This window comes from Pleurodeles waltl, chromosome 4_1, assembly GCF_031143425.1.
Source record: "Pleurodeles waltl isolate 20211129_DDA chromosome 4_1, aPleWal1.hap1.20221129, whole genome shotgun sequence".
Lineage (NCBI taxonomy): Eukaryota > Metazoa > Chordata > Amphibia > Caudata > Salamandridae > Pleurodeles > Pleurodeles waltl.
The window spans coordinates 133370844-133397935 of record NC_090442.1 but is presented as its reverse complement, the minus strand read 5'-3'; the positions used below and the strand labels follow the sequence as shown (position 1 = coordinate 133397935).

Sequence of the window (27092 nt, the reverse complement as noted above, 5' to 3'; positions counted from 1 at the left end):
AAACCCCCCTGGTCTGGCCTCCGAAGACGCGGGTACTTACCTGCTGGCAGACTGGAACCGGGGCACCCCCTTCTCCATTGAAGCCTATGTGTTTTGGGCACCACTTTGACCTCTGCACCTGACCGGCCCTGAGCTGCTGGTGTGGTAACTTTGGGGTTGCTCTGAACCCCCAACGGTGGGCTACCTTGGACCCAAACTTGAACCCCGTAGGTGGTTTACTTACCTGCAAAAACTAACAAACACTTACCTCCGCCAGGAACTGTTGAAAATTGCAGTGTCTAGTTTTAAAATAGCTATATGTCATTTATGTGAAAACTGTATATGCTATTTTGCTAATTCAAAGTTCCTAAAGTGCCTACATGAAATACCTTTCATTTGAAGTATTATTTGTAAATCTTGAACCTGTGGTTCTTAAAATAAACTAAGAAAATATATTTTTCTATACAAAAACCTATTGGCCTGGAATTGTCTCTGAGTGTGTGTTCCTCATTTATTGCCTGTGTGTGTACAACAAATGCTTAACACTACTCCTCTGATAAGCCTACTGCTCGACCACACTACCACAAAATAGAGCATTAGAATTATCTCTTTTTGCCACTATCTTACCTCTAAGGGGAACCCTTGGACTCTGTGCATGCTATTTCTTACTTTGAAATAGTACATACAGAGCCAACTTCCTACACCATGTTAATGGTTTTGGTTACGACTCGGTTGGCTGATGCAAATAGCATCTTTCGGCTCTGGTAGTTCTGAGCTGTTTTTTCATGCTATTGTTGAATTGCCCTATAGGTGTGAGGACTCACTTTGGGTATTAGGTGTACTCGCACGTTCTGTTGTAACTATTTTGCTGGTTTGTGCTAATAGTGTTTAACAGAATGCTGGGCTGTATGCTATTGGCCATCCTTTGAGGCCCCTCCAGCCACTTAGCTTGTTGTATTTCGCTGCCCCAGACCTTAGAACATTGCAGAGTGTTCTTACTTTATTATTTGCAGTAGATAATTACTATGTACCATACAAGTACCAAAGCTTGTTTGTTTGTATAATAACCTTTGATGTTTCTATGACTCACACAGAGCGATGCTAGTCCAATGGCCCGCACTTTCCCAAGGAACTCGATATCTAATAAGGGAGGGTAAGGAGTATTTGACTATGAATTGTTTCACATTCTGCATGGCAGCACATTAAACACAGTGTGTCACTAAACTATTTGGTGTGTTATACATTTTGATGAATTATACCGCATTGAAGATATATTTAGCATTTTTTCTGCACAGGTTCACCTATTTAGGCCATGAGTAGTGTAGCGCTTCATGTAAGTTACTTATATAATATGTTTTCTCTCTTTAGACCTGACTAGGGTATGTACTGTAGCTTAGGAGTTTTTTCTTTTGGTACTGATGAAGCGCTGAGCGATCCGTAGGGACCCTTAGGGTGCGAAACATGTTGACTGCACATAATAGCTAAAGGGAGACTGTCCTTATTAGCATGGTTTTGAATGGAGAGTGGTGGAACTTTATTCCTTCTCCACTCCCTTGTGTTATTAATATAGACCAAGAGCCTGTACACCAATTAAAACGTATTGTTCTGAGGCCCTTGAGCCAATATTGACCCTTTTTTTTTCTAATGCTCCTTTTTGAGGATAGGTTTAAATGTATCCATACCTCCATCATGGCACACACTTCTGATCAAGATCTCCGGCAAAGACTCCCCCTTGCGGGGCCCATCAGACATTGCAGCACCAGTCTGACGAGGAGCTGGCCGTATGATGAAGCATGACATCCATTGGATGTATGAGGGCTCTTGCTTCTAACTTTAGAAGTGTCTTTCTGAACCTGTGCCTGTCTTTTTGTTTTCCCTTTTAGGAACAGTGAACTCTTTTGACTTATTCAGCACAGCAAAGCAACACACAGATTGGCAGTCCCTCCTTCAGCATCAAGCACTTCTTCCTGACAGAATGTCTTTAGTGGGGTCAGAGATCCCGTACTTATACCCATTTCTACCTTTGAAGTAGGCAAACTTCAAAGAAAAAATTATTTGTAGTGCACCCTGCCTTTCTTGTCCTGGCCCCAGACACACTCAAGGGGTTTGGAGACCCCTTTGTGTAAGGACAGGCACAGCCCTATTCAGGAGCAAGTGTCAGCTCCTCCCACCACTGTAGCCCAGGAAGACCCATCAGGATATGCAGGACACACCTCAGCTCCCTGTATGTGACAGTTAGAGCGAATTCACAAACAGCCCAACTGTCATGCTGACTCAGATGTGTATTCCAGCAGACATGCAGAGGCACAGAATGATTAAGCAAAAAAATGCCCACTTTCTAAAAGTGGCATTTTCAACCTTACAATTTAAAAACGCCAAAAGATGTATTTTTAAATTGTGAGTTCAGAGACCCCAAAGTCCACATCTCTATCTGCTCCCAATTGGAAATTACACCTGAAAGATATTTCAAGGCAATCCCCATGTTACCCTATGGGAGACAGAGGCCTTGCAACAGGGAAAACACAAATTTGGTGGTATTTCACTATCAGGACATGTAAAACACACCAGTACATGTTCTAACTTTTAAATACACTGCACCCTGCCCATGGGGCTGCCTTGGACATACCTTAGGGATGTCTTGCATGTAGTAAAAGGGAAGTTTTGAGCCTGGAAATTTGGTGCACTTGCCAGGTCGAACTGCCAGTTAAAAACTGCACACACAGACACTGCAGTGGCAGGTCTGAGACATGTTTACAGGGCTACTCTTGTGAATGGCACAATCAGTGCTTTAGGCCCACTAGTAGCATTTGATTTACAGACCCTGGGCACCCATGGTGCACTATATTTGGGACTTACTAGCAAATCAAATACGTCAATAATGGATAAACGAATTACCAAAACAATTTAAACAGAGAGCACTTGCACTTTAGCACTGGTAAGCAGGATCAAAAACAGGAGATCAAAAGCCAAAAAGACAGGTGAAACCACCCCAAGAGCTGGCAAGGCTAACACAAACCAATATGGTGCAGCAAGGCCTCTTGGAACAAAGTCAATCAGTAGAGTTTCCCAAGTCATTGAGGCTACTTTGCTTCAAACCTTCTGGGATATATCATAAGAGTTGGCTTCAAAGGGAGTTAGCAGCCATGCTGGTCTTTTGGGAAATTGCTGTCATCTTTAACAGGGTGTACAATCCAATCCACTCCTGTATTGTAATTGTAATTGTATTTATAACATGCTTACGACCCATGAGAAGGCGTTGAAGCACCATATGATGATTAGCATGCAACTCCAGAACACAAGGTAAGTAGTTAACCCAGTGGATAATGTGATTAGTTGTGTTCTCTCAATGTAGCATCCATTTACTCCAGGTACTTTGTGATAGATTATATTAATACCAGTTTGATGTGATGATTAGTGGGGGCTATGCGGTTTCAGGTGAATGTTTGGTGAGCTAGATAGGCTGCAGGAGTTTAGGTAATGTTACTTTACAAGAATGGGGTTTTAAAGAAGGACAGGTTGTGATCTTTAAAATCAGGTATCAGCCAATTGCAAAATTACAATAAGAAGGATTAAGGCAGACAGGCATGTGAATGAGAGAAGGCTATACTTAGAAATGGAAGACATGGAGAGGATGGAAGATAAGAAGAGGGTCATTTCAAAAAAGAAAGAGGAATCAAGCGGACGTGAGCCATGGTCAGTTTTTCATTCAATGTTAGAAATTTAGTGGGAGAAGGCTTTCTGAGATTTCAAACAATCAGACGATGCAAGCTGTAGAAAGAAACACAGATATGCATAGTGCTCCATATCCAGGGCAGACATCTTAAACATGTGATTCTTGAGTGTACACATCATTTAAACATTAATAGCCTAGCCTGTTGTGTACCAAGCCTAGGACAGCCTTTTTAAACACACTTTGGAGAATCCCAACCTTGGAAGAGGCTCTGTGCCCTGCACTGCAATAGGGGAGTTGGCACTGAAAAAAGATGGGGACTCAGTTAAAAATCTTCCCTCACTATTCTGTAATTAAAGATTTTTCACTCACTCACTAAAAATTAGTTATGTGGCACTGGCTGAGAGCATCTTACCAAAGCGCAGTCATGTTTATACCCTGTTTTGCCACCTAATCCCACATGTTTGTGTATGAAGCTTTTATTGTGTATTCATTGTACATAAAAGCTATGCACAGGGATGGAGCCCGTGGATGCCGTTTTGAAAGGCCTCTACCTATTCCTGTACACCAGATGGCAATAAAGTTGTTTTCCCAGATACTGGAAGTGTAGTGATTCAGTAGTAAAGAGGAGGAGTGGGGAGAGACAGACAGTGAAGTGTGTGCAAAGGAGACAGGGCTCCTATAGAAGTTCAATTAGTTCCTTTTGCAGAGAAGAGCTCCTGGCTAATCTACCTGTGGCACCACCACTTGGTGGATGGTGGGGATGAAAAGGTCTGCCTGCAGTCACTGTTATTGAGAGTGAGAAGAGTATTTTAGCTAAATCCACCCTTTTGTCTCTTTACCGATCACTGTCTTTGTGGCTGTGCATAGCCAGGGGCAGATGGAACACACCTCTTTGTGCCTCTGTTGTGGGTGCTCCAGGCTGGAGACGACTCCTGCTGTGAGAAGCATCACCCCACATAAAGGCTTTGTCTGCAGAACAGGGTAGAGAGGCAATTCAAAAGGGAAGCCACACTAAATCAATTCTCCTGTAGGAGAAAATGTGCAATTCCTGTTTTTTAGAGCGGGATGAAGAACACGGGGAGGCACATTGTATGTGCTTCAAAACCATTTACCCAGTCAAAGGCAGTAGGCCAGACATCAACATGGGCAGTGGAGTTACCTAACCTAGTTTGGAGGTGCTCTCCAACACAACACCAAGCAAACAACCCTGCTTCTCTCTTTAGGGGTGACATTTGCATTGACTTCCTCTTATCTAGGGATCACTTTGACACTAAATTGAGACTTCCACTTATGGGTGAAACTCATGCTGAACCGATCCCTTCCTTTAAATGCATTATTACAGTAATTCGAGTTATCCCTGAAGAACCCCATCTACCCACCACCCTCTCAAATAGTTTCATTCTTTTCCACAAGAGAGAGAGATTGTAAAGGAGAGCAAAAGTTAGATGGAAAGTGGCTCAGTGGCCGGCAAGGTCAGAGTTGAATTATTATTTCGAATCCCTGTTGCAAAACTAAAAGTCTATATTTCTGGGTTTTATTTTTATCCATTGCATTTGCTTATTTTATGTGTGCACCTTATTCTTTTTCGATGGCCCATTATTATGCACTTTATTTTATTGCTGTTTTTGTTTATATGCGCTTTATATCTACAATCTATGGTCCTGAGCCACTGTTCTTGCTGCTCTATTATTCAATTACTGCTATGAATGTGTATCTTGTTGTATATTGTACTTTTATGGCCTTTTGTCCATAATAAAGTTTATAGATGACTATTATTTATTATTAAAGAAAGGCCTCTAGCATTAGACAACCATTGCTTTCAATCACCGGACCTAAAAGTAACAAAGTGTTGAGAGTTCATCTCAAACCATTTAATCAGCGCTTAATTTGTAAATAAAAACGTGCTGGTGCCCAAAGCTCTCTTTTGAAACACACGGCTGCTGCATTTAAATGTGCGAGCCATCTCGGGCCTCTTTAGTCCATCTACAGCCACTCCCTGCCCCTTCAGCTAACTCTTGCCACTTTCTCCCTTTCTGACGCTTTTTCGTTTTTCTCTTCCTCCACTTCTCCCATATGTATCTTTTGCTTGCAGTAAATGCCTGATGCAGAAAATTAAGTGCCGGCCCTCAAAAATAAGTGCCGGTGCTTCGCAATGGAAACCACCGGCTCAAACTAAGCACTGGCTTTAATCTACCAAAGCTAACAGAAGCCAGTTCTGAAAAGTGCAAAGCACAGCCCTTGCTTGCCTGTCAAGTAGGGTAGAGCCAGACCTACTGACCTTGGAGCCGGATTCCAGCCTCGGCTCAACATCCTGTGTTTCTGGTCAAATCACTCATTCTCCCCATGCCTCACAAAAAAATGAATGTGTCCTTGTGTAAGGTAACTGGTGCTCATTTAAAGGTAGAGTTAGCGTTATATAAAACTGCAAAAAAAAAGTATGGGGTACAAAGCAAAAATGGAAAAACAGGTACTTACATGATCAAAGTATCTGCTTGTAAGGGAGGGGTGCACCAGTCTGATGGGTAACGATTATCCACATTAGTGGTGGATGATGCGGGGAAGTGCTGGTACTCGTAAATTGACAATATGCACCGAAGCTGGGATAACAGCCCTCTGCATTGAAAGTACCAGACGCAGATCAAAAAGTGCCAGCACTTTTCAGTGCACTTCTACCCATGGTAAAAAAACAGTACACTCAAATTGTGGGCAGTACTTTTCAGTAACAATTCTTGGCCCAGCGAGTTATATACCAGTACTCTCCAATGCAAGTACTGGACCAAGGCTGTGAAGAGCCAGTAACTTTAAGTGTTTCCGGGTACCCGTGATGAGAGATGGCGGTATTATAATATTCAAATAACAGACAAAGAGTCGGACAGTACCAGAGGGTGGACGGCCTGCAGCGAGATCCGGAGACTTTGGACAGTCTGCGGCTGCAAGGGCAGTCGGGCGGGGCAGCAGTGTCTCCACTGTCCTACACGCATGGGTAACAAACTACTGCTTGTCACCGTGAAACACACTTTCCACTCCAGGACTATTACATTCTGTCTGATTGGTTCAACTAAGTTGATAGCAGGACTACAGCTCCCAGAATCCCCTGATTTCTTGAATGAAAGACCCCGCACAGAAACACATTGCGGCATGGGGCCATAAACACACCTACCGAACATGGAGAAGACCCCGCAGCCCAGCCAGACGGCGAGGGAGAGGCCGATGTTCCCCGAATTCTTCAGCACCCCCTTGGGAGAGATGAAGATGCCGCTGCCGATGGTGGTACCGATGGTGAGGGAGATGGCCCGCAGCAGCGTGATCTTCCTCTTCAGATACACCGTCTCCTCACCCTTCAAGCTTTCAGGTGACGTCTCCATCGCGTCTCCCCTTCGGCCTGTTCTTGTGCCCACTCCGATCTGCTCTGAAACTCAGTTTGTTTTCTCAGCCCCGCTCAAGGCCCCTGTCCTCAGCGGGCAGCACCGGTGCAGACTGAGCTCTTGCATGGTGACACGAGGCTACTTAGAGGAATTAGGACAGAGGTGGGGGTGAGAGCAAATGTGGAAGAAGGGGGCGGAAAGGAAAGCAACAATAACACGAGGGAAGAAGCACTGAGATTGGAACCCAACTGGTGCGGGAGAGCGGAGAGCCCAACGCCGGCTTGTGCAGTGCCCATGAAGGACACGGCGTCAGACTCCTCCGGCTGTCAGTTCACTGACCCACCGTTACATACATTCCCCAAAGCCAGTGCTTGGAATGGAAGTTAGAGAAGTACTGGTACTCTCCCTTTATAGTGCTTGTTTGCCCTTGAGAAGTACTGGTACAGTGGTACTCTCCCATTTAACGTATTGCTGCTGAGAAGCGCAGGTACTCTCTCATTCATATTAAAGATGTGGCGTTTAGGCCAGAGCTTTTGACTTTCGAACTGAAAGAACCAGGTTGGAGCCTGGGTGTTGGCTCAACATACTGTGATTCTAGGCAAAACACTTAATCTCCCTGTGCCGAAAAAAAAAAAAAAAAATGAATCTGTTCTTGTGTGATGTAACTTACTGATGCTTACGTAAAGCGCTCCGAAATAGGTGCAGATGCTCAGTGCCAGACACCACCAGCCCATTTCAAGCAATGGCAGCTCTAAAGATGCGTCTCCTACCAGTCACCTCGGAACCCCAGGAGATCACCTGTGGCATCACACAAGGATCGTCCATCAGCCCCACCCTCTTCTACATGTACATGACCCCCCTGAACAGCACTGTCAGATTGCATGTACTCAACATCATTTTCTATGCTGATGATACCCAGCTCATCTTCTCGCTCTCAATAGACCCTTCCACCACCAGAACCAGCTTCCACAGATGTGTGGTGAAGATCGCCGACTGGATGAAGGACAATTGTCTCAAGCTCAACACAAACAAGATGGAAGTCCTCAACCTTGGGAAGAACACCTTGACGTGGACGTTGCACACTTACACGTCTTTGACACCACAGTCATACCTAGGCCAGGGCTTCTCAAGACGAATAAAGGACGAATTCTTAAAGTATCGACTAGGTCTCCTACCACTCGCTTTAAATGCGGCCCTCTGGCTGAGGGATGTATCCAACTCTATCTGCCGCCTGTGTGGTGAGGACACAGAAGACCTCCTCCATGTCCTCTGCTCAAGCAATTATCTTGCACTAGAACGAAAAGCCCTACTAAAGATCAAATTTAATGAAAAAGGCATATGGACATGGAGACACGCAGTGATGTCGTGCTTTGCACCTGGGGACCTGCAGTTGAACTGTGCTTTGGTGAAGTTTCTATTGTAGGTGTCACAAAAGCAAGATTTAATAAATCGGCACCACCCCCCGTGATCTACAGGAGGTTAGCTCACAGTTCAATGCCTGACAGTGGACTATAATGGCATCAAGCGATGCTCTACTCACACTGGAGCAAGCAAAATTTTAAGTAACAACACAATTATATTTTAAAACAAGCTCCTATGGAGTGCAAATCAAAACAATTGGACAATGTGAATAATCCCTCAATGATTACTTAGTAACATTAGAAATGTTTTTTTTTGTTTTAAAGTGTTCACCTCTTTTTCACCTTTGTTATGGTTTTAAGTAACTAAACAATAAATCTTACTTACTTACTGCGACATGGAGCGACACTTGTGGCCTTCTTAACTTGGCCGTTCCCCCACCCTGACATACCACGCCCGGAACCTCAGCATCATATTGGACAGCAAATTATCTATGCAGAAAGAGGTAAATCCAGTCTTGTCTACCTGCTTCCACGCCATATGCATGCTCCATTAGATCTTCAGGTGGCTCCCAATCGACACCAGAAGGAGTCACTCAAGCCCTCGTTACCAGCAGGCTGGACCACGGTAACACTGTTCACACAGAAACCATTGCACGCATCCTGAACAGACTACAGACAATACAAAACTCAGCTGCAAGACTCATCCTTGACTTCCCTAGACGGTCTCACATCACCCCACACCTCACAAAGCTATACTGGCTCCTGATCCAGAAGAGGTGCCAGTTCAAGATCCTGACCAATGCATACAAAGCCCTGCACAGCAAAAGACCAGCATACATCAACAAACAAATGACCTTCCACCAACCGACCATACACCTGCGATCCACCTCCCTTTTCCTCGCAGACACCCATCAGATCTGTCGATCCAACAGCAGAGGCCAAAGCTTGGAACACACTTCTCCTGCACCTCAGGTCTGCTGCAATGCTCAGGGAAATCAGAAAAGGGCTCAAGACACGGCTTTTAAAATTAACAAGAGCACCGCAAAGCAGCTAACCATTCCAGCACCTAGGGAGCCTCACGTATGATTTGCTATGCTTTATAAATCTTGATTGATTGATTGATTGGTTGATGTTAGAAATAGGGTTTTTTGGTTGGCAGTCAGATTACCCTCTGTCCAAGCAAGAACCCTCACTCTAGTCAGGGTAAGTCACACACAATCCAAAATTAGCCTGTGCCCACCCTCTGGTAGCTTGGCACGAGCAGTCAGGCTTAACTTAGAAGGCAATGTGTAAAGCATTTGTGCAATAAATCATACAATACCATAATATAGCACCACAAAAATACACCACACACTGTTTAGAAAAATATATAATATTTATCAGGATAATTTTTGGGTCAAAACGATCAAAGATGCAATATGAATTTGTAAAGATATCACTAAAAAGTGATATAAAGTGTCTTAAGTCTTTAAAAAGCAAACAAAGTCTCTTTCAAACACAAAGTACCTGGTTTGGAGTGGAAAATCTCCGCAAAGGGCTGCAGAAGAAGAGATACGTGGAAAAAGGGTGTGTGCGTCGATTTCTCCCCAGCACACACGGAATTGTGTCGTTATTTTTCATGCCGGGAAGTCGTGCGTCATTTTCAGGCGCGCAGACAGTCTCTTTCTGTGGGTCGCAGGATTACCAGATGTCCCGGGGTCTGTGCATGGATTCTCCTGCTTGTTTTCCGGCTGTGCGTCGTTCCGCGGGGCTGTGCGTCGAAGTTTCGCTCTCACAGTAGACGTCGCGTCGATTTCCCTTCTGGAAGTCGGGCAGCGTTGTCCTTGTGAGGCTGTGCGTCGAAGTTCCGGTCGCCCCGAAGGCGTCGCGTCGATCATCAACGGTGTGCAGCATTTTTCTCGCTGCAGAGCAAGCTGTGCGTTGAAATTTTCGGCGCACGAAGAGTCCAAATGAAAAAGAGAAGTCTTTTTGGTCCTGAGACTTCAGGGAACAGGAAGCAGGCTCTATCCAAGCCCCTGGAGAGCACTTTTACAGCCAGACAAGAGTTCAGCAAGGCAGCAGGCCAACAGCAAGGCAGCAGTCCTTTGTAGAAAAGCAGACAGGTGAGTCCTTTGAGCAGCCAGGCAGTTCTTCTTGGCAGTATGTAGTTTCTGGTTCAGGTTTCTTCTCCAGCAAGTGTCTGATGAGGTAGGGCAGAGGCCCTGTTTTATACCCAAATGTGCCTTTGAAGTGGGGGAGACTTCAAAGAGTGGCTAAGAAGTGCATCAGGTCCCCTTTCAGTTCAATCCTGTCTGCCAGGGTCCCAGTAGGGGGTGTGGCAGTCCTTTGTGTGAGAGCAGGCCCTCCACCCTCCCAGCCCAGAAAGACCCATTCAAAATGCAGATGTATGCAAGTGAGGCTGAGTACCCTGTGTTTGGGGTGTGTCTGAGTGAATGCACAAGGAGCTGTCAACCAAGCCCAGCCAGACGTGGATTGTAAGGCACAGAAAGATTTAAGTGCAAAGAAATGATCACTTTCTAAAAGTGGCATTTCTAGAATAGTAATATTAAATCCAACTTCACCAGTCAGCAGGATTTGGTATTACCATTCTGGCCATACTAAATAAGACCTTCCTACTCCCTTCAGATCAGCAGCTACCACTTCAATACTGTATGAGGGCAGCCCCAATGTTAGCCTATGAAGGGAGCAGGCCTCACAGTAGTGTAAAAATGAATTTAGGAGTTTTACACTACCAGGACATGTAAACTACACAGGTACATGTCTTGCCTTTCACCCACACAGCACCCTGCTCTAGGGGTTACCTAGGGCACACCTTAGTGGTGACTTATATGTGGAGAAAGGGGAGGTTTAGGCTTGGCAAGTACTTTTAAATGCCAAGTCGAGGTGACAGTGAAACTGCACGCACAGGCCTTGCAATGGCAGGCCTGAGACAAGGTAAAGGGGCTACTTAAGTGGGTGGCACAACCAGTGCTGCAGGCCCACCAGTAGCATTTAATCTACAGGCCCTAGGCACCTATAGTGCACCTTACTAGGGACTTATAAGTAAATTAAATAGTCCAATCAGGTATGATCCAAGGTTACCATGTTTAAAGGGAGAGAGCATATGCACTTTAGCACTGGTTAGCAGTGATAAAGTGCGCAGAGTCTAAAAGCCAGCAAAAATGAGGTCAGAAAAAGAAAAGGAGGAAGGCAAAAAGTCTGGGGATAACCCTGCAGAAGGGCCATTTCCAACAGTTGATATGTGAAGTTTGTGAGTCTCTAATACTGTTCAAAGTAGTGCTTAAGTTGAGCAGGTGGTGAACACCAGAACTCACTTTGGGGTCCGGCACTTATTTTAACTCATCAGATTCTGCCCCAGATTAAGAGATAGAAAAAGACAACCAGCATGGGGGATGCCCTGGCGCGAGTGGCGGAGCTGGAGCGACGTGTGGAGGACGCTGAAGGCCGCACCCGGCGGAACAATATATGGGTGGTGGGCTTGCCGGAGGGTGCAGAGTGCCGGAACACGGTGACTTACTCGGAGAACTGGCTGAGGGGGTTGGTGCCGGAGGGTGCCTTGACTCCCTTTTTTTTGGTGGAATGGGCTCATCTAATCCCCACGCGGCCCCGGCCTCCAGGAAGCGGCCCTCGCCCCTTCATAATACGTTTGCTTCATTACGCGTATCGTGACATCATTCTCAGATCGGTGATGTCCGCTTCGCTGCCCAGAGTGGATGACGCACAAATAAAGTTGTTCCCGGGCTACACTCTGGAGGTGCAGGGAGACCGGGCCTCCTATATGCCTTTGAAGCACTGGCTCCAAGAGCTGCGCCTGGAGTACTCTCTATTGTTTGCTGCCAAACTCCGCATCATAGCAGACAACAAAACTCACTTCTTCACCACGCCAGAAGCTGCATGGGACTGGCTGGAGTCCACGTGCCGAGTCTTGGGCCGTGGGGCGGAGAGGCGCTCGCCTGCGTTGCAGAACAAGCGCAGCCGGGGCGGCGTGGCTGCAGGAGGGGTGCTGGTACTGCTAAAGCCGTGGCGCATGCCCCTGACCTGGAGCAGTTAATACAGGAGAGGTGCGAGGCGCTGCAATCGGCAGCGGCGATCGGCACTTCTCCGAGGGTGCCCGAGTCAGATACTGACATCGCGCAGCCCCCCCAGTGATCGTCCTGCCACGCCGGACCGGCTCTCGGAGTGGGGTTTTTCTGATTGTCCTCCTGCCACTGCAGACAACCTCTTCTAGGCCCTACTTTGACAATTCTGGGCGGGCCGGGAGGTACTGTGGCCCTCTGCTTGCTGTAAATGGTGGGCCTAGCTTGCGGAGCTGGCATACAATTTTGTAAAGGCAGCCTGCTGGTCTGAATGCCAGGAAACCTGTTGTTGTACTGATAAACTGTATGGCCTCAGCTGGTGCTGCGGCTGTCTCAGATTGTGGCCCGGAGCCTGACCCGCCGCTGGTCCTTCCCCCTTTTTTTTCCTCTGCTGTTATCCAGTATGGCCGGGTGGGTTGGGTTAGAGCTTGCCTGACTCCCTGTGTGTTCTGGCTTACCCCACTCTCCTATTGCCGGAGGATTAATATGTGTGATTGTGTTGTCGAAAGTTCAAATTGTTGGGTTTGGGCGGGAACCGGTTGTTCATCTGCTCTGATGGTATTGGTTTTGTTTTGTTTATGTTGGAGGCACTACGCAAGCAATTGGTCTGGGCGTGAGGTCATTGACATGATGCGTGCTCCGCTGTGCTTAGGGGCGTGGCGTGTGGAATGTATGCATGCTAGGCTAAAACCGCCATGACTTCGTGCACTGTGCTCACCTGGAATGTGCGCGGTATACACACACCCAGGCACAGGTATTCCATATATTCGTATCTTAAACGGCACTCGATTCATCTCGCCTTCTTGCAGGAGACCCATTTAGCGTTGGCTGAACTCCCTCCTTTGCAGCGGCGCTGGAGAGGGCAATTGTATGCAACGAGCCACTCCTCCTATGCTAGAAGGGCCCTGATCTGGATTAAGCCGGGTGTCCCCTTTGTTGCGGAGGATCAGATCGTAGACCCACAGGGGAGGTTTGCCCTGGTGCGCGGGCGACTAGCGGGCAGGGCCTTAGTGCTGGGTTCTATTTACGCCCCAAATGTAGATCAGGCTTCCTTCCTGCGCACTCTGTCTCATTACTTATCGGGTTGGAGTGATTACCCCTGGTTGCTGGGTGGAGACTTCAATAGTGTGTTGGATATAGATTTAGATTGTTCTTTCCCCTCGCTGCCCACCTCGCCAACTGTGGCAGCTGCGCACGGCTTGGTCCATTGGGCTCATCATTGGCACTTGGTTGATATATGGCGGCAGCGTAATCCTGACAATAGAGTTTATTCCTATTACTCTGCCCTGCACTCCCTGCATGTGCGCCTTGATCGAATAGTCTGCACGCAGAATCTAGCCTCCGTGATTGTGGATGTGGATTATCGGGGGCGCACACACTCGGACCATAACCCGCAACTGGTGGGCCTATGTTGGGATGTCTTGCCTTCAGCGGTCCCCACCTGGAGGCTCAGTCCTGAGCTTCTGGAGGATGCCGCCTTTAAAGCATCACTGGAAACAGCCATCCCGGGGGTTCTTTGAGTATACTGAGGGCACGGCCTCTACGGGTCTACTGGAGTGCGATGCCTTAAAGGTTTTCTTCCGGGGCCATTGTCTGGGGACCCAGTGGAACTTGAGACTTTCGGTTGAGTGGGACCTTGCTCATATAGAGCGGGAAACGTTGCGCCCGGACCGTGAGGTTGCTCGGGATCCTGCAACGGTGGAGTTGTTTTCTCGGGCCCGTGCTGAGCATCTAACTTTGCTTGAACGGCTCCGTCGTTTGAACTATGCTGCTCACTCGGCGAGAACGCCCGCCTCTGCAGATAAGTCGGGTATCGGAGCGGAGGTGATCGTGACCATGGCCCGGTCATGGAGGTTCGCTCGTAGACCGGCCGTCTGTTGCACACACCTGGGGAAATACATTCGGCGTTCACACAACACTATAAGACATTGTATACCTCCGTTGTGGTGCCCCCAGAGTGGCCGTGTGATGACTTCCTCTCTGGAGTGGAGCTCTAATGTTTGACGGCGGATCAAAGGAATGCACTGGAGGAACCTCTTGATCTTACTTAGGTGCAGACTGGCATTCGGGAGCTGGCGTCGGGTAGGACGCCGGCCCCAGATGGCCTGCTGGCTGACGTTTATAAGGTGTTTGTCCCACTTCTTGCGCCATAGCTTCTCTTTGTCTTTGAAAAGTTGGTGCAGAGGGGACACTTATCGGCATCTCAAAGGGAGGCGATGTTGATGTCTCTTCCCAAGCATGACAGGGATCCGGTTGAGTTGGGCTCGTACCGCCCTTTGACCATGCTCAATACGGACTACAAAATATTAGCCAAAATTTTGGTGATGCATTTGGCGCCCATCACACCGGATCTGGTGCACCCAGATCAAAATGGGTTTGTCCCGGCGAGGGACACGTATTACAACATCAGGCGGCTGTTCCAAGTTATGTGCTACGTGAGGAGAGTCTGGCCGCTGGTGGGCTGCATTGTCCTTGATCTGGAGAAGGCCTTTGATTCCTTGGAATGGCCCTATCTTTTCCGGGTCTTGCAGCGGTTCGGCATGGGGCCCCTTTTTGTTCGTATGGTTAAACTACTATACACTAAGCCGCATGTTCGGGTTAGGGTGGGGCGTGTTATATCAAAACCAGTCGAGGTGTGCAGAGGTACGAGGCAGGGTTGCCCCCTTTCCCCACTACTCTTCTCCCTTGCTATGGATCCGCTGGCGGCGGGCTTGCGTGACAGCGTAACGAGCTGGGGCATCCCTCTTGGGGATGGCGTGCACATGGTATCGCTATACACCGATGGCCTCTTGTCATACTTCCAAGATATTTCGCGAATCCCTCCGGGGGTTGGGTCCCTACTGCAGCAGTTTGCCTTGTTGTCCGGCCTCACGGTTAACTGGGCTAAGTCCTGTCTTTTCCCCTTTGACCCTGGGATCCCTGGTCCAGAGCTTTGCATCTTTGGGAGTGTGGTTCCTTGGCAGCCCCGTACATTCCGTTATCTGGGTATCCGCGTCTTTCACCGCGAAGACGACCTAATAGACGGAAACCTCAGGAGAGCGGTGTCCTCAATCAAGTCCCAGATGACCTTTTGGCAGACGCTGCCGCTGTCGGTGGCAGGCAGGATAGCGCTCTTAAAGATGATAGTTCTGCCACGCCTCTTATATTTTTTCACTAACATCCCGTATTATATCCCCCCTAGCTTTTTCAGGAGCCTGGAATCTGCCCTGAGAGACTTTATTTGGAATGGGGGAGGTGTAGAGTAGCGCTCAGGAAATTATACTTGCCGCTGGAGCGGGGTGGCCTGTCAGTCCCTAACCTGGAGCACTACTATTTGGGGTCCCAGCTCCAGTGGGTGTCTAAGTGGTTGGTGGGGTCTGGGCCTCGCAGACACGGCAACCCTGGAAAGCCCTTGGTCCCTCGTGCAAGTCTCACATTTGTTTCACCCAATAACGCGAATGGCATTACCAGATCAGTTGTTCCTCAGGGTCGCCCTCAACTGTTATCGTAGATCCCTGCGGCTTGCCGGGGGGGGGGCGATCCCGTTTGCGCCGGCACTGGCGTTGTTGGGCACTCCTCGTGGCTCCATAGTTACATCTGGGTCCGAGCTGCGGGCGTGGCACAAAGTGGAGCTGCATATGTTGTGTGATCTGTATGACGACGGTAAGCTGATACCGTTCCCTGCGTTGGTACAGGATTCAGGCCTTCCTGCGGGGCAGTTTCTACTGTATAACTCACTGCTGAGGTCGCTTGCATCTAAATGGGGTGACTTGTCTACTGCTCTTCCCACACATTTATTGATACAGTATATGCAGGTGATGGGACAGGGGCGGCACCTAATTCGCTGGTTCACTGAGGCGTTGCGCCTCCACACAGCCCTTGAATGTGATTCACTGCGTGCGGCCTGGGATGGGGATGCGACTACTCCTTTCACAGACGCGCAGTGGAGGTCAGTTCTTTCCGGCCATGTTAACATACCGCGCAACTCCAGATTCCGCTTGATTCAATTCTACATCATACACAGGGCATACCTCACTCCTGCCTGTATAAATAGATACTTTGCCCACAGTGATGCGGCATGTCCCCGTTGCTCCTGCAATGATGCGGACATGATCCATATGCTCTGGTCCTGTCCGTCGTTGAGCTGCTTCTGGGGGGCGGTAGTGGGTTCCTTATCGGAGTGTGTGTCGCGGCCGGTACCGTATACTTGGGAGTCCTGTATACTGGGCCTTTTTCCTAGGGATGCGCGGAATAGAGCTGCAGCACAATTTCTGGACCTAGGCCTGATAACGGCCAAGAGGTTGATAACTCGTTGGTGGAAGTATTCTGACCCACCGGTTGAAAGGGCCTGGAAGTCCTCGTTCGAGGTGTGGGCTGGGGCGTAGGGGGTGGGGTTGGCGAGGGAGGATGCGCTGGGGCTGCGTAAGTACCCGCTATCGGTCAGCTGGGAGGCAATGCTGGCAGGCTTGCGGGACTTGGGGCAGAACTCGGATGTGGAAATGGCAGTCTGATGGCCACTAAGAATTTGTATCTTCTCCTGGCACGTGAGTGCGATGTGCTGGGTGCTGAATTTTGAGCAGTGGACCTGACCTTGCCCCTTTAGGTGAGAGTGTGACCTATGTGGAAGGGGGGGAATGTGGTGTGTGAACATGTCTGCTCTTTGCTGATGCGCACGGGCAAAACATGGGGTCCCTGTGCCCCAAAGACTATGCTCCGACCTGGACCTGCTGCTTGTAGAGACAGTCCTCCAAAGTTTGTTCATGTTTTTACCGTTAAGTTGTGCCCTATCTGTAGATCTGTGCCTGAATGCTTACTGTTGTACGTGCATAATGACCTGCTGGAAAGAATTAAGGGGTCACTGTGGTGCTTGCAGCATCCTCAATTATCTGTGCGGCTCATGATTCCAATGTATGGTCCTCTCTGATAGCGTTTGTGCATTGCTTAACCCTGTTATGTTTGGGTTCTATGGTGAGTAGTGGAACCATCTGGAATATGTTTTCATAGCTGATTGCTCTGCTACCTGTATTGAGCAGTTGTGCTCATCTAGTCTACCAATAATTGCATAGGATAAGTGTCTTGCGTTTGTTATACAAATGAATGTTATAATATGCCGAAAGTTTTAATAAACAGATTTTCCGAAGAGATAGAAAAAGACAAAATGGGTTACGAAAGAGGAAGAGAAACACAGAGAAACTTTAACAAAATTTGAAAGTAGGGATGAAAAAACCTGGAACAATGAGCTAAAAGTGGAGGGAGTGCCTAGAAGGTCATTAAAGAGGAATAATGTTGAATTAAGACCATACAGCTTTGGTATTGGCATTCCCAAAATACAGTAGCACTGGCTGCGCCTTCTCAGCAAAACCTTTGCCTCTAATACTTATTAGTTTACAAATTAAGCATTGGTTAGTAGCCAGGAGGCTTCTAGGAAGAGCATGGTCACTGCCTTAACTCACAGCTCCATTTATTTGCCAACAGTAAGTACTGCTCTTTGTGATTAGGTGCACTTATGGTAAGCGATGGTTCCGGTAGTGAGTGAGAACTGAATTTTTCAGGGCTATTTCAATTATCATTTCCATCAGCAGCAGGCATTATGGGATTCCCTATTTTTTCAAGTTAGACTTATTTTCATGAACATGTATACGTTCCTAGTCACTCGCTACATACAAAGTCCCCTTAACCTCTACCACCAAAAACTACGAGACACAAAGAAAAAAGCCCTAATTCTCAGACTTGAAGCCAAACCCAGCAATGCCAACGAGCTCTTCACCATTGTCAAAGAGTTCTCCAACCCGCAGCTGTCAACAACATCATGCCATCTCACGCACTCTGCAACGACCTTTTGACTTTTTTCAAACAGAAGATTGCCAAAATCTACAACACATTTCACCCTCAGTATACTGATAGGAATGCCTAGCAGGACACCTCCCTCATGGTCAAACAGCAGCTAAACAACTGGAAGCCCCTTTCAGATGAAGACAGCACTGCCCTGATGAATACCTTCCCCTCATGTGTCCCCTCACACCCACGCCCCCACTTCATATACAACTTTGGAAGAACCATCATCTCCCCCGCACTCACCGCTATCAACAACACCACCATAACCAGCACCACCTTCCTGAATTGCTGGTAAAATGCAGAAGTCAACTCCTTATTGAAGAAACTAACAATGGACCTCAACACCCTCAGTAGCTGGAGACCCATCTTGGTATTGCCTTTTCCAGTTAAAGTCATGGAGAAAGCTATAAATACCCGGCTCATTGGCCACCTAGAACTCCATTAACTCCTAGAAAGCTGTCAATCTGGCTTTCTCATCAAACTCAGCACTGCAGCAGCCCTCATTGCAGCCAGCGATATCATCAGAAGCATCCCGACTGATGAGAAGTGGCTGCACTCATCCTCCTCGACCTCTCCTCTACTTTTGATAAGTTCTCCCGCAACTCACTTATCATACTTGAGTATCTATAGACTGGCCCTCAAGTGGATTTCCTTCTTCAAAAACAGAACTCAGTGAGTTAGACTTCCCCTCTATATCTCAGAACCCAAGAAACTCATTTGCAGAGTCCCTTACAGATCGTCGCTCAGCCTAACACTCTTCAATGTCTACATGATGCCCCTCATGGACATCGTCAGAGCCCATGGCATCAAAATAGTATCCTATGCCTACGAACCACAGCCCACTCTCTCTCTTACTGACTCAAACAGCACCAGCAAAGCAAACTTCTCCAACTGCATGATTAAAGTCACTGCTTAGGTGAAAAAAACTCCCTCCAGCTCAACACACACAAAACTGAAGTCCTTATCTTCGACAACAACCACTCCTCCTCGAATGCCTCTTGATAGCCCACCAAACTTGGTCCCACACCCACCCCTACAGACCATGCCAAGAATCTCGGAATCATCCTGGACACCATCCTGTCCATGAGCAGAAAGATCAACTGCTTCACCTCATCATGCTTTTTATATTCTGCGAATGCCACACAAGATTTTCAAGTGGATCCCACTTAACACCGGACAAAAAGTTATCCAGGCTCTTATCACAAGATGACTTTACTACAGAAATGCCCTCTACTTTGGAATCCCAGACCATGTTCTACACTGACTTCAAACCACCCAAAATGCTGCCTCCAGACTCATCCTGAACATCCTGTGAAATAACCACTTCTTTCCACACCTCAACAATCTCCACTGGTTCCCAGTCCAGGAAAGACATAAGTTCAGGCTACTCATCCACACCTACAAAGCTCTCAACAACACAGGCCCAGCGTACCTCAACCACAGCCTCAACTTCTATCAACCCACCAGACACCTTCTGTCTGCATCCTAGGCAAGAGCACATGCCCTTGCATCAAGAAGGCCAGAAGTGGAGGACACTTCTTCTCATGCCTCGCAGTCAAGGCTGGGAACGACCTCCTGCAACACTTCAGAACCTTACCCTCCTCATGGACTTCCAAAGGAACCTCAAGACATGGCTCTTCCAGATGAAACCGACATGATCTCCTTCTCCCCCCCCTCAGGCTTGCCTTACTCAGTTCCTGGATACTCTCACGGGTGATTAGCTGTGCTCTATAGATCAACGTAACATTACCTAACTTATATAATAACATAGCAATAACTATACAATAACATAGCATAAAATAACCATACAATAACAATAACCAAAACATAACCATAGCATAAAATAACCAGACAATAACATAACATAAAAATAACCATAATGATAACATAACAATAACATAAGAATAATGTAAACATAACCATAATATTTCCTTTTAGCAGTGTCCATAGCCCATTCCAGGCTTGTCAGACATAGTGCCATGTCTAAAGCCAGATTTCAATGTAGTGCCCTCTGGAGACTTTTTTCATTTTGGCCTTGTGTGATAAGCAGCCTCTGTTATTAAGACTTAGACACGAATTGGCAACACCAATTGATCTGGCCTTGGCTACAGAGTTCTTGTCTTTGCCAATGCTTATTTCCCTTCTATAGCTTGAAATAAGTTTACCATTACAAGGTGGTGGACTTGTTTGGAAGTGATGAAAGGGTAAATAATGGCAAAAACATTCAAAGATAGCCACAAGAGTGAGGACACACTGGCAGCCATCTTGGAAATGTTTTTGTTGCACTTAAAAACCGTCAAAGATGGCTGCTCATGCATGAGCACACTTGTTCATTCCTGGATAGGCACCTTACAAGGCTTCTTAGCTATTCATCCTTCTGAGGTCAATAAAACGATTTGGATGCCAATAACTTCAAAGATGCCTCGAACGATTAACATTTGTTTACAGGTGCGCAATATGTGAAAACACCGATACTATGTGTGAGGTATATCTTTCCCATTTCCTTTCTATGGTTTGTGAAATAACCCTCTAAAAAAACAATATCTCTGGCTTTTATGTGCTAGTGCGTGTAATTAGCATTGTACATGCTGGAGTTTGCATGCTTTAGCCCATAAAAGCCAGGCCTATTAGCTGTGCTAGAAGTACTTCACACACCTTAAAAAAAAAGAGAATGGTGAAGACGCACTGCAATGTATAGCAGACATTTATTTTCATAAAACTACGTGGTACTCATATTAGCGACCTAATAAGGTTGAAAGACTAAGTGGGCCTACAGGAATTCAAACCTGTAACCATGAGATCAAACACTGATTTCTCAAGTCAACATATAGGTTCCCTTATTCTAAACTTTGGAATACTCTTCCACCAGAGCTGTGTCAATCTGACCACAAATTGTCCTTTTGTAAGGCCTTGAAAATCTGGCTGTTTAGGACTTAGCTCAGGGGGGTGACCGGTAGTCTGCAATGTCTGCCTAGCACTGGGAGGCCTTTTGGTAGCTACACGCTACGTAAGACAAATAAACTAAACTAAACTAAACTTTGCCGCTAGATGCAGTTTTCAATATGCTTCCCTGTGCCCCCGAAGTTCAATTTGAGTAATGTAATTAAACAGCAACAGGATCACTAATTAGCCAAGTAAAATTAAAAAGCAAAATACTAGAGCCATATTTCAGCTGCTTAAAATTCTTCCCCATGATATCCCATCAAATACTGAACTAGGAACTGCAGCTGGAAGGGAGAAATAAATGCACACAGAAAGGTAAATATAAGAGCACTCAATAGAAGTTTCAGCTCATGCTGAAATTGAAATGACATTTACAAACTTTATATGCTTTTTGTGAAATAGCATTATTAAACAAAATCATGTTTTAACAGAGAATACTGCTGCCACTGACATTATTACAATCACACTCGTAAATGATAGGTATATTGTTAATGCAACATGATTTGCTGAAGACCATTAGTAAGAGACTGCATTATATTGTAATGGGATATAATGTTTGTTCTACTTAACTACACATTGTAAAGAAGTGGAACACCTCTTAGCATTGACACTTTGTAAATACCAACTTCTATGGAATATAATAGGCATTGGCAATGCTGAAAGGTCTGGCTTATGATTCAAAGTGCCTTTTGTGTCACTGATTGGATAAGCACTCGCTAAGGCATTATACACACACTCTGCCACTCATCTGTGCACCCATGCACCTGTTCATCAATCCTTTGACTCATTTTTCCATTCACCCTCTCACACAACTGCAATTAAACACACACAACTCAACAAAACATGTAGGGTACATTAAAAGAATGCAAGTAGAAAAATGAAAACACGTTGCCTTCTAAAAATGGCATATAATTCCAGAATAATTCTGCTGGGAAGGTAACAAAAATTATTTTAACACAAAATTATTTGGTAAGGGTTCCTAGAATCCCCCTTAACAGATTGTATAGTGGTTTACAACAACACACCACTTAGCCAAGCCATGCTATATTTCAGAATTGAAGACAAAAACATCACATGTTGGTGTTGCAGATGGTGAGATTGCTGCAGTGCTCATAAAAGTGAGATCAGACGAATGTACAGCATATATCTCATCAATGAGAGCCTTTGAAATATTATGTTCAAAGTTAGTTAAAAGGTGGCAATCAGTCAATTTTACCTCTTTAACAATCAATCTGCATTGAAGCTCAGAATTTATTTAATTGTTGACTTTTCTACCCGTATATGCTTTGGAACCATGTCTTTCTCAGGAAAACAAGGAAGGAATACACCCCCAAAACTCTTATGGTGTGCAGAGGTAAAAGTATATGTCCTCTCCCTTAGTAGGTATGCAGAGTGGGAACCATCGGCTGTACTGGTGCCCGCGTCACTGGACCTCGAAGATACACTGAGCTCAAACTTGTGATTAGCAGAGCTGCAACGTTTACATATATGAGGTACATTGTTCTGTCTGATCTAAATTTCAAGGGCACTGCGTGGATCTCACCATGTGGAACACCCATTGAGAGAAAATGGGTTGTTGGCTGAGTGGGGTGTTAACCTTGCCCAAGCAACAGCCACAATCTCTGTCAGAGTGAACCACTAGAGTCACTACATTTACTGTGCTTAACCTTATGGTAGCTGTGGAACAAAGCAGTCAGATTTAGCTTACAGGCAATGTGTTAAGTATTTATACATGAAACACAAAAAGTGAAAACACAAAACATGAAAAATCCTGCACCAATTTATATGCATAGAGTAAATTTTAATAAATTGCTTGGCACAAAACATCAAAAATGCATTCAATATAACCAGGGTTATGAATTTTTAAAGTTTAAGGCAAAAACTAGTGCCTAAAAGATCACAGTGCCAACCGCAGACATCTAGTTGTGCAAGACTTGGTCAAAGTAAAAAAAATATGGCTGACTGCAAAGGCGCAGGAGTCAGATACAAAGAGTGGATGTGGCCCATTCAATGCTTACTTTTGGACTTTGAAGGAATTTAAGTAAAAAGTCTATTGAGAAGGTAGACGTTCAGTGGGGAAAGGCTGTAGGCAGTGTCTGAGGAGGAGGTGTCATCATCAGATAGCCAATGGATGTAGTTGCGGTGAAGATTTCCACGTTCACACATAGGGTCTCATTACGAGTCTAACTCACGGTGGTGATCATGACTGCCGCCAGTTTGGCGGTCTGACCGCCAAATTAGGACCACCAAACGACCAAGTCTCCACCGGGATCAATGTTCCAGACAGGCTGACGATGGTCCTGGTTGGAATCAGCCAGGGAGGTGTTGAACTCAGTGCTGCCCTGCTGATTACAACTTAGTTCTCTGGCAGCCTATGAAAAGGCTGCGGAGAAAAGCTGCAGGGGGCCACATGTAGGCCCCTGCACTGCCAATGCCCAAGGCATGGACAGTGCAGGGGTCCCCCTGCCCAGCACCCTCTTAGTGCAAACTGTCTGCTGTGCAGACACACCGCATTGCAAAGGTGCTGGTTCCTCCTGAGTGCGGCAGCATTGCTGCCGGCTCTATTATGAGCCGGCGACAATGCTGCTGCCACTTTCCCGTGGGCCTGACCGGTTGAAACCTTGGTCTCCACCGGTCGGCCCAGTGGAAAAGTCATAATGGGGCTGGCGGGGAGGTCACCAATAGGGCAGCAACCTCCCGTCAAAAGTTCGGCGGACAGGTCTTCCCATGTGCCAAACTTGTAATCGGCTCCTTACTCTCTTTTTTGGAAGTCCCTGGAGGCTATAGTCAATGAGGGCTCTACAAGGCCAATATTCCTTCTGCGAAGGACCGTTGAACAGGATTTTATGCTGCAGAAAATAAAGTATTGGGAGCTGCTGCAAATTCAGGCCAACTGGAGATGCACACTGATTAGATCAGTGTGCAGGTTGATCCTGGTCTCCTCTCTGTTCTCAGACCAGTTTTAACCACATTTTGGACTTTGGCCCTCATTATGACATTGACGGTTTCCGGAGGAAACTGCTGATGCCAAGGGTGCCAGAAGACCGCCAGTGTTGGTGGTCTTCCACCTGCCATAATATGGCTGCTGCAGGATTTCCGCCACAGTAAGGAAGGAAATCTAGCAGTAGCCATGCTGGTGGTCGAGGCACCTGGGTGATATTTTGACCAAAAAGATGGCCTGGCAGTGTCCTAATGGTGGGGCGCTGATGGCGGTAGCAGTGCCCCTTCCCGTTCCCTGCAGGACGACCACCTCGCCGGACAAGGTAAGTCGGGCGTCTGTCAGGGGAGGGGGCTGGGGGAATTTGTGTGTGTGTGAGTGTGTGTTCTGTGTGTATGAATGTGTGCATATGTGTATGCATCTGTGAGTGTTGTGGTGTATACGTGGTTGTATGCATGTGAGTGAAGGCGTGTATGAATGTTACGGTGAGTGCGTGTCTGCATGCCAGTGTGTATGCGTGTGAGCATGTGTGAGTGAATGTATGGATGTGGTGGTGCATGGGTGCATGCGTCGTGTGTGTGGGTGTGCATGATTGCGGGGAGGGAGGTTGGTGTGATTCTAGAGGGGGTGGGAGGGTGGTGTGATTCTAGGGGGGACTGTGTGATTCTAGAGGGAGCAGGGGGTGGGGGAGCCTTCTACTGGGGTATGATTCCAACATGTTTGATACCAAACATGCCTATGTTGGGAGTTACCATTATGTAGCTGGACATAGGTAGTGACCCATGTCCAGTACAAATGTAAAATGGCGTCCCTGCACACATAAAGCCCGGGAAAATGGTCCTGGAGGTCGTGGGGACACCTCTGCTAGCGCAGGGGTGCCCTCACACACAGTTACTTTGTACCCTGCCCTAAGGGCTGGAGGGCCTGCCTTGGGGTGACTTATAAGTGACCTGGTGCAGTGTAAATGGCAGTGAAAGGGTGCTTGCACCTTTTCACACAGGCTGCAATGACAGTCCTGCAGAAGCCTTTGCATGGGCTTCCTATAGGTAGCAAAATATATGCTGCAGCCCATAGGAATCCCCTGGAACGCCGATGCCCTGGGTACCTAGGTACCGTATACTAGGGACTTAAATAAGGTGGAACCAGTATGCCAATTGTGGATGAAATACTGAGTTTACAGTAACCAACAAACAAATTTAAGGGAGACAGCATAACTACTAGGGTCCTGAGTAGCAGGATCCCAGTAGACACAGTCAAACACACTGACAAACAGGCCAAAAGTGGGGGTAATCAAGCTAAAAATAGGCTACTTTCCTACATCATGTTAAATTGGGACATGGTGAGAAAGGGAGGAATGACCCCAAGTTTGTCATATATGTGAAGGGAAAACCAAGAACACTCAGGCTTTTTGACAGCGGATACACACAAATACAAGGACTGCTGTCCCAGGATATGAAAGAAAAAAGGAGGACATTGAATGCTTGCCTCCAGGGTGACAAATAAAGGCACTTTGTGAAGGGCTGCCAAGTAAAAATCAAGTCTCCTGAAGGTAACAGTGCTAGTACAAGAAGTGTTGGGAAAAGATAGTGCTTTATAATCGTTCAAGATCTCACCCATGAGCTAGACTCAACCCTGGTTTCCTATGAGTTGGCTACCACCTGCCACACTGTACAAGCATTTCACCCTGGTGGTAACATTACACCACTGACATGCACACATGTGATCTTGCACATTTTAATAGACTCTGCAGGTATCGGCAACTGAACTAAATCCTTGGTACTATACACTCATACTACTCTACTGTGAGATCCAAACCCCGCTGAGCCATAGATGGTAGGGACGTAACTTCAAGGAAGATTCCCATTCAGATACATCCCTTTAAAATGTCCATAGTAGGTGGTCATTCCAACGATTTTTGTTTTGGCTTAGTTCCGGCTACACAATTTCAGATCATTCCTGGGTTAACATAGCTATAGCAACACAACCTTAAAGCAGAAAAGGACAGTAATGTGTGATTCTCTCTGTTGCTCGGTGGCTGACACTCCCTATGAAATAAACTTACCATGCAATGTTTGACCCACACCAATACAGAATCTCTAGACCTCGTTGATGCCTTCCCAGAACTATACCATGAATTTAAGTATGATATATGATAGAGTGACAGTGCAGAGTGGAGTAAGGCACAGCCACATGTAATAGAAGTATATACAAGAGGCATTTGATAAGTCATTAAGTAAAAAGGCAGCTCTGGCAAGCCACCACAACACCTCTGAGCCATCCTGTGCTGCAATCATCTTCAGCGGTGAAAAGAAACCTGAGGGGCTCTCCCTGGGACAAACCTTGAGGGGTTGGGGGCCCCTGTTATACCTACATGCCCTGCAGATGTACTTCATCTCAATTGCCCAGGCAGCGGAGGTGCAACACTCCTGCAGAAATTTCACTGATAAGTGTCAGCTGTGAATGAAGGGCTAGTGGGATGATTAGATGAGGGGTGGATGGATGAGTACTCAGATGAGTGGACAGATGGATGGGATAGACAGACAGTGGGATTCACTGAACAGTATAAAAAGAATAATTAAAGAGAGAGGAAAAAATACGTAGAGGAAAAAGTGGAAGGGCTCTGCTGAAGAATAAAGATTCAGTAAGAAGCATCCAAGAGAAAAAGAGACGGAAGGGCAAACTGTGTTGCGATATCCAGCTAGAGGAAAACTGAGTGAGAGGAGGAGAGGAAATGAGAGCTGGGGGAGAGACAGAGAAAGAAAGGGAAAGATGGTGGTATGGAAGAGAGTGAAGAGCTGAGGAGGCTAAATAGTATGAAACACAGCCAACTGTGCGCTCGCTTCACTAGAGTCATGATGACACCATATTTCTGTAGCAAATAAGGTGTCCCACCCAGCATGATAAGGAGTCTACTCCCACATGCAGACCTAGGTTTTATGAAAA

General features: G+C 46.6%; 1 protein-coding gene and 1 long non-coding RNA gene across 2 annotated transcripts in view; one reads left to right on the top strand and one right to left on the bottom strand.

Moving 5' to 3' along the window:
• LOC138287454 (cystine/glutamate transporter-like) overlaps positions 1-7168 on the bottom strand; it is a 335349-nt gene extending 328181 nt beyond the window's left edge. Inside the window, exon 1 of the mRNA XM_069227883.1 lies at positions 6813-7168. Coding sequence (XP_069083984.1) covers positions 6813-7017 — 205 coding nt within the window. The 5' untranslated portion in view covers positions 7018-7168. The remainder of the gene's footprint in view (positions 1-6812) is intronic.
• LOC138287456 (uncharacterized) overlaps positions 6900-27092 on the top strand; it is a 47908-nt gene continuing 27715 nt past the window's right edge. Inside the window, exon 1 of the long non-coding RNA XR_011202221.1 lies at positions 6900-7004. This is a non-coding gene — a long non-coding RNA (uncharacterized lncRNA). The remainder of the gene's footprint in view (positions 7005-27092) is intronic.